General features: G+C 44.6%; 1 protein-coding gene across 1 annotated transcript in view; it reads left to right on the top strand.

Moving 5' to 3' along the window:
* PLXND1 (plexin D1) overlaps window positions 1–7,878 on the top strand; it is a 101,685-nt gene that overhangs the window by 42,859 nt on the left and 50,948 nt on the right. The window contains exons 6-9 of the mRNA XM_018555221.1: window positions 239–368; window positions 1,347–1,521; window positions 3,330–3,438; window positions 4,126–4,224. Coding sequence (XP_018410723.1) covers window positions 239–368; window positions 1,347–1,521; window positions 3,330–3,438; window positions 4,126–4,224 — 513 coding nt within the window. The remainder of the gene's footprint in view (window positions 1–238; window positions 369–1,346; window positions 1,522–3,329; window positions 3,439–4,125; window positions 4,225–7,878) is intronic.

Below are 7,878 nucleotides of genomic sequence, written 5' to 3'. Positions count from 1 at the left end.
AGGAGAAAGCCCCCCCCCCCCCCCCCCTCATAGTTCTGCTTTAAATCTTCTACTTTGTTTATCTTTCCAACCTCAATAAAGACAGAATATACAGCAATATAGCGGCCGTATCTCAGGTCTGGTCCTCATTAGGAGTTCAGGAAATGTATTGTGTTTTTTTTTTTATCACATAGAGCTTTACTATGACTCCCCCTCTTGGCTTGGATTACCCGTCACCCTCTGTATTGGGATATTTCAGGTGCTCCATGCAGCAGGAGTGCTCCAATTCTGAAGACAACGCTTTCTGGACCAGCCCAAGAGGAGGGGTGCAGCAGTGCCCAGCGGTCGGGATTATCCCTGATAGAATCGACATCACCTCGGAGACTCAGGTGAGGGCTGTGTGGGATGGTGGCGGGTAACTTCACTCGGCTGATCAGCATTGGTCTTCACACTGTGTTATTGAATCTTCCTGTTCAAATGCTTTTGGGATCTATAGATCTTCCTTTTGGAATGTTTATGGATCTTTAGATCTCGGTAGAATTTTTTTGGATCTATTGATCTTAGTGGAATGTTTTTTTGAATCTATAAATCTTCCTTTTGGAATGTTTTGGGATCTATAGATCTCAGTGGAATGTTTTTGGGACCTATAGATCTTATTAGTGTAATGTTTTGAGTCTCTATAGATCTTCCTAGAGGAATGTGTTTGAATCTTTAGATCTCAATGGAATGTTTTGGGATCTATAGATCTTCTTAGTGGAATGTTTATGGGATCTATAGATCTTCTTAGTTGAATGTTTATGGGATCTATAGATCTTCTTAGTGGAATGTTTTTGGATCTATAGATCTTCTTAGTGGAATGTTTCTGGGATCTATAGATCTTCCTAGTGAAATGTTTTTGGATCTATAGATCTTCTTAGTGGAATGTTTATGGGAGCTATAGATCTTCCTTTTGGAATGTTTTTGGATCTATAGATCTGAGTGGAATGTTTTTGGATCTATAGATCTTCTTAGTGGAATGTTTATGGGAGCTATAGATCTCAGTGGACTGTTTTTTGATCTAGAGATCTTCCTAGTGATTTTTTTTTAAATCTATAGATCTTCCTTTGGAGTGTTTTGGGGATCTATAGATGTGCCTATTACAATGTTTCTGGGATCTATAGAATAGAATAGAATGTTTTTGGGATTTTTGTATCTTCCTAGTGGAATGTTTTTGGAATCTATAGATCTTCCCAGTGTGGGATTTTTGTATCTTCCTAGTGGAATGTTTTTGGGATCTATAGATCTTATTAGTGGAATGTTTTTGGATCTCTAGATTTTCCAAGTGGTATATTTAACTTAAAATGATTTTTCTTCCATTTCCTCCCTAGACAATCCTCCTCCAAATCACAGGAAACCTCCCCCGTCTTGAGTCAATGAACTCCTCTTGCGACTACGGGAATGGCGTTCACTTGCCGGCCAGGATTGTGCATGACAATGAACAACAGTGGGCTCACTGCTCCTTCCTTCCACAGGAAAAATTTCCAGAATTCCCCACAAACGAAGGTACGGCATAACACTCTCGCCCGGTCCATGCGCGGTAGCCCGCGGTGCCATATTGTACCATTTGTTGCATCTTTCGTCAGCAGCCACATTTAGGATTGGCTGTAGGCGTTTGAACAGTAGCCATGTCGGGAATCCCTCGGAAGGTCAGAAGGTTGTCACGGCTAACATCCAAATTGCTGTGAAATTGCGGTGATAATTTGGGCTATTACTATAGTAATTCTACACGGTTTTGTTTCACAAACCATTTGCTGTTCGTGACCTTTGGGTGCACGTCTGAGGAATAATCACAACCACAGTGAGCTGAAATTAAAGAGGAACACCCGGGAAACAAGTCAAATCCATCAATGACCTGTCAATGTTTTACGGGACTTTCCCTTTAAAGGGAACCTGGAGAAACTGGGAGGCTGCCATTGCTGACCTCCTGCTAATGTTATTTTCCTGGCGAATACCTGGAACATGCGTGCAGTCAGTGAAGTCTTAGGAAAGTACATCTCTGTTCCTGAGGTCATTTACATAGGACGTTCCAAAGCCATTAGACCTGTGTGACAACCAGGCAACTGAGACCTTGAATAGCCATTCTATGGTACAGGTTTCCTTTGTGACTGCAGTATGCCTCATGCACAGAGTTTTGTGTGGTGAGATCCTTCATTAAAGGAGAACTATAAGGGGAGTGAAAATCACTAATTTTCATAGTACGAGCCGACGTGTGACAATGAAACTGTCACACGTCGGCTCAATAGATCGGGAAGTGAGCGAGCACATACCGTCGCTCCGCTCACTTCTCGATCGTCTCCCTGCAGAGAGCTGTGACTGCCAGTCATGGCTCCCTGCAGGGATTCCCCCCCTCCCCGCTCTGATCCTCCAGCGTGACTGGCGGAACGGACGGGGGAGGGTACAGCTGGCTCTGCCTCTAGATAGGCAGAGCCAGCTGTCACTCACGCAGCTGAGCGGATCTCGACAGTAATGTCGGGAACCGTCACTGGCTGCGGCGGTCTCAGTATAGCGCGAGCTGTAGCTCTCGATATACTGAGCTTTGGGTCACGAGAGGACGCTAGTTTTTGTCCCCCCGTTACCCTTAGGAGAACTATGGGGAAAAACACTGACCCCATAGTTCTAACTTTAACATTGCAGTTGAGAATGAGCAATGCACACCCATGCACATTCCTAGTTCTCAGACCTCATTTTCAATGTTACAAATTGGTTATGTAAGTTAAATAATTCGAATAACTGATATATGTTGATGTTGCTAAGTCTGGTCGGGGCATCTAAGCTTTAATGGCTTCTGTTCAGGAAAGAGATCACTCAAGTTTTAGATGAGCCATTGCCGGCAAATTAGCCTATTTGAAGAAACGTACGCAGATCCTGATTGGTCAGTTCTGTGCTGTGCAACCTCCTTCTTCTGCTCTGCTGAGTGTGTGAATGAGGCTGAACGGGGTTTAGACAGAGGGCATTGCTAGAACCTGGGAACAATCTGCACTTTCAATACCCGCTCCAGAAGAGGAGGATACCAGGAACCATGACATCATGGCGAACAGTCATAGGAAATGTTCCATTGTAATTAAAAACCGCGCTCATTTCATTGAGCGTCAGAGGACTGCCAGCGTGTCGCGTGTTCATTTCAGTTGCCAAAGGAGAAACAATTTCCTCTTTTTATTATTAAATTGCGAAGCATATCCTTTATTTCTTTTTTTATTAAACCCTTCGGCTGGTTCAATGATTGAGTCGGCGCTTTGCTTTGCAATGCAAAACCTCGACGGATCTTTCAATGACTTATTAATGACATTTGTCCCATTTTCTATAATCGGCAGATCATGTGAACGTGACGCTGGGTGTCACCGTTGGAGGGATCCATATCGCCGAGAACAATTTCGTCATCTATGACTGTGAGAGGACCCAGAACATCCATCCTAAAACCTCGTAAGATATCCACAGGCCGCTTTTAATGCGATGACTCTCTTTTGCATAGTTTGAGTTTGAATCTGAATATCTCAACGTTGTTAGCAATGAAAAGCCACGTTCATGAATGTAATGTATGTTGGCGGAGCGCAGGACCCCAGGGTAGGCCGAAATGAAAAATCAGAAGGCAACTTTTAGAGGGAATCTCTGTTAGGGATGAGCTTAGGTTGCAAAAAGAGTAGGGATAAGCTACCCAGCCTGGTCTGGACATGAGCTCCTCCCAACCTGGAAGGAAGTCTCTACTTCCACTGCCAACAAGATGTTTGACCAGTTGAGCAATCTTTATAAAACAAAAATATTCTGTCTTGGATTGGCAATACTTGGGCAGTAACCTCCCCAAAACAGTGGCTCTTCTTGAACGGGGTCACCTGAGTTTGGGGGCCACCACCGTCCTTCCCCATGGTGACAGCTGTCTCCAGACTCTGCCGCCCATAGAGGAGTTGGAGATCTGTGCGGTAATGAGTGCCTGGGGCTTGCGTTATCACCCTGTAGGACATTGGAAATGGCCCAATTATTGCAAACACGGCTTGCACTTGCTTTCATTAGGCAGCTTATGGACTAGCTAATCAGGCTAATAGGGTTGTATTTTTTTAACCCTTTCACTGTGTGCTGTGGCCTCCGGCATTCACATCTCTTTTCCTGTTGTAGGTGCACCAGCTGTGTGACATCGGTCTGGCCCTGTATCTGGTCTGTGAGCCAACACAAGTGTGTCTCCAACAGTTCCCAGCATGACTCCGTTGTCCAGGTAAGAAATGGTAATATTACTGTTTGCAGCAGGAGATACATTAAGCCTTTAGAACCTAAAAGTCTATACGTTTCTTCCTGGCGCTAGTAGTTTTTGGTGAAGGGGGGTCCAAGGGCAAGAAAAAATCTGAATCTCCCCTAATGGTATTAAAAATAAAGTACCCCCTACATTAAGGCATTCTCTAAGACAGGGGCAGGCAGGCAGACAACCTGGGCACTCCAGCTATGACAAAATGATGAAGCAAGGGGGAGGTGTTTGCGGTCCGGTCTTACGGTGACAATGATGCTCCTTCATAGATACATACGGGAAGCATTGTCACCTAGGACAGGAAATGTGTTACTGGCAGGATCACCAGGTGATCATAAAGGTAAAAGAAACATGAAAAAAGGAAATTAATTCCGCCAGCGCTTCTAAGGTAAGCTGCAATATGTTACATTTTTGTTCTTGGCTTTAGATACACTGTAACATTTGCAGGCTTCTGAGCTGTCATCCTCCCGAACAGCTGAGCAGTGGCAGCTCTCATATCCCTGTCCTGACAGGTTGCCTTTAAGAGACACTCAGCAGCGCACAGAGGAGAAGATATATTGCCCATTATCTCCCCGGCCTCCGTGTTAGGAAGGTGATTGCACGCACACAGGCTAATAAAGGCACTACCTGAACCGCGAGGACTCCGCCATAATCCCATTAAACAGCCCCTGTACCAGCCCTGAAATTGAATCTCTTCTTACCGTGCACTCTCAGCCCTTAATTAGAAAAGATGTCCAGAAAACTCATTATGTAATTATCCGCCGCATTAGACCCGCCAGCTGAAACATGTCCTGAGCTTTTTTTATTTTTTTTTCCTGCTCCGCTGACATGCGAATTGGCTGTTCGTTTACAAATGACAGGAAACGGCCATATATATTCTCGGATACATCTGAATAATGTGTTGTTTCCATCCTCCCCGTTCACAGATGTTTTTTTGACATGAAGAGATTCATTTTTTTTAATGCTCGGGGTGGTCCAGATCAAGCTGACCAAGTGATGTAGATAGGGAATGAGAGGGGTGAAAATTGGTTTGTGACTTAAAGTGAAACACCATTTTTTGGGGGGGCTTTTCCCCCTCCTGTGTTTTTTCCCCTCCAAGTTCTACTTACCATCTCCAAGCTCCAGCTCTGTCCCCAGCTTTCTCCTTGCGCTTGCACTGGCCGTTCCCATGTGGGAAATAAGCAGTAATGTCATTTTGCTTCTCCTCGACCAATTTATGTTGCTTCAATGCCAGACCTGCAAGTTCCTCTTCCACCGGTCTGCTTGTATATATTTGCCTTGAGTGCACCATGGCAGTTTTTACTCCTATGAGTATGGTGCCCACCGTTAGACATACTGTATATACACTGTATTGCCAAAAGTATTGGAACACCCCTCCAAATCATTGGATTCTGGTGTTCCGTGAATAACACTTCTCTGTCTGGCAATCTGATGGGCGTGTCTGGGTTTGGCGGTTGCCAGGAGAACGGTACTTGCCTGACTCCATTGTGCCGAGTGTAAAGTTTGGTGGAGGGAGGATTATGGGGGGGTTGTTTTTATCCCAATACTGAACCCTACGAACTAAGACTGGGATGTCATTAAAGTTCATGTGCGTGTAAAGGCGTCCCAATACTTTTGGCAATATAGTGTGTATGGTAAAGGAGTGCATATTTAATTGCTTGGCTGGCGTTGCACTTTAAGTTGATAACTTTATCGTTCTCAGATGGTCCGGCGTTTGTATTCCGAGAAATGTCGTCATTTTTCTTTCTCATGCGGGGTCAGGATCATAAGAATTGTTTGTGTACTGCTGGGGATATTCCCAGTCATTCTGTTTTCGTGGCTCATATGAAAAGCGAGTGACTTGTTAAAAAGGAAGTACGGCAATTCCAGCTGCATCTACACAGGAACAGTTGCAGCACAGTCAGAGTCCTGTATTTGTCAATCTTCGTGGGGCCTTTTTTGGCTGGCCCTTCAAGGAGCAAAATCTGACCTTACATGTTGCTGCAAGTCTATTGCCACCAATGCCATCAATAGACCACTGAGTGAGGATGTTGATAGAAGCCCAATTTGCGAGGCTATGAGTAGCTTTAGGCAAAGTGATCAGTTTCTTTGAAGTATATTAGAGTTGTATTACACTATATGGATACAAGTTTGCGGACACCTGACTATCACTCATGTTGATGGACATCCCATTCCAAAGTCTGGGGCATTAATGGAGATGTTGCCCTTTGGGGCTCCTCCACTCTTCTGAGAAGGCTTTCCACAAGGTTTAGGAAGTGTCTGTGGGCATTTGTGACCATTTGTGTGATCAGGTATCCATAGTGGATGAGAAGACCTGGGGTTCCAATTCATCCCAAAGGTGTTCAGTCTGGTTGAGGCGAAGGACACTCAAGTTCCTCCACACCAAACTGGTCAAACCATATTGGATGAGAAGTCCTGGCTCATAATCAGCCTTCCAGTTCATCCCAAAGGTGTTCAGTAGGGTTGAGGACACTCAAGTTCCTTCACGCCAAACTTATCAAACCATGTCTTTATGGAGCTGGTTTTGTGCACAGGAGACAGTCATGGTGGAACAGAAAAGGGCCACCACCAAGCTGTTACCTCAATTTTCTAAAATGTCTTTGTATCCTATACCGTTAACAGGACCCTTCATTGGAGACACCTGAACTCCATCGTTTGTAGGGAGGTCCACCTACTTTTAGTGTGATTGTCAGGTGTCCACAAACTTTTTGCCATATAGTGTCCCTGTGGATCCTGCTAGTAGATCAGTTCAGTTTCCACTTCCTTTAATAGGGTGACAATGCCGTTTATTCTGCAGTGAAATCACAGCAGCGTTGTCACCAGACAGGTTAATCCTAGATGAACATGTACTTTTAAAAGGAGTTTAAGTAAGCAACCAAACAACTTAAAGCTCAACTCCAGGTAACCCTTTCAGCCAGTTACAGCAGCAGGTTCAGAAGGAAGGTTTAAACCAGTGGTAGGCAAACTCCAGCCCTCCAGCTATGGTGAACCTACAAATCCCATTATAGACGTGCCTCTGGGAGTCATGCTTGTGGCTGTCAGAGTCTTGTAATGCCTCATGGGACTTGTAGCTGAACCTCAGCTGGAGGGCCGGAATTTGCCTACCCCTGGTTTAAACCATGAAAATAAAATCTGACCATTATCAGTATAATAATTTGTTCCAACCCCCGCCGCCCCCCCCACACACACACACACACACACACACATAAATCTCACTTTTGCTGGACAGCTTGACCTGCACGGGGAAATAAAATATAAATAGAATCCAGTTAAATATTCTGAATACTGTAATTAGAGATGCTGTATAATACATGCAGATATCAGAATACATTATTGTTCACTGTACTGCGCCTTTAAGTGAAAAGATACCCAGAGAATTCATATCCTGAACTTGTTTCCTGTTTGTATCTATAAATTATTCCTCACTTCCTCTTCAGGACCCTCTTCCTTCCTCTCCCTCCCGTTCCCCCTCGTACAACATCCATAATGCCGTCGTTGAGCGCCCATTGTCAGTTTTCATTAGCAGCCTTTGTCCGGGTCCGGGGGGAATGCAGTTATTCTTGGTGGAGAGTTGACCTGTCAGTGAAGTGATCTCACAGCCTATGACCACAAGACTCCGCCATTGTGAA

This window comes from Nanorana parkeri, unplaced genomic scaffold, assembly GCF_000935625.1.
Source record: "Nanorana parkeri isolate BGI_ZX_2015 unplaced genomic scaffold, ASM93562v1 scaffold188, whole genome shotgun sequence".
Taxonomy (NCBI): domain Eukaryota; kingdom Metazoa; phylum Chordata; class Amphibia; order Anura; family Dicroglossidae; genus Nanorana; species Nanorana parkeri.
The sequence above is the reverse complement of the archived record's forward strand: the minus strand, read 5'-3'. Positions and strand labels throughout refer to the sequence as shown.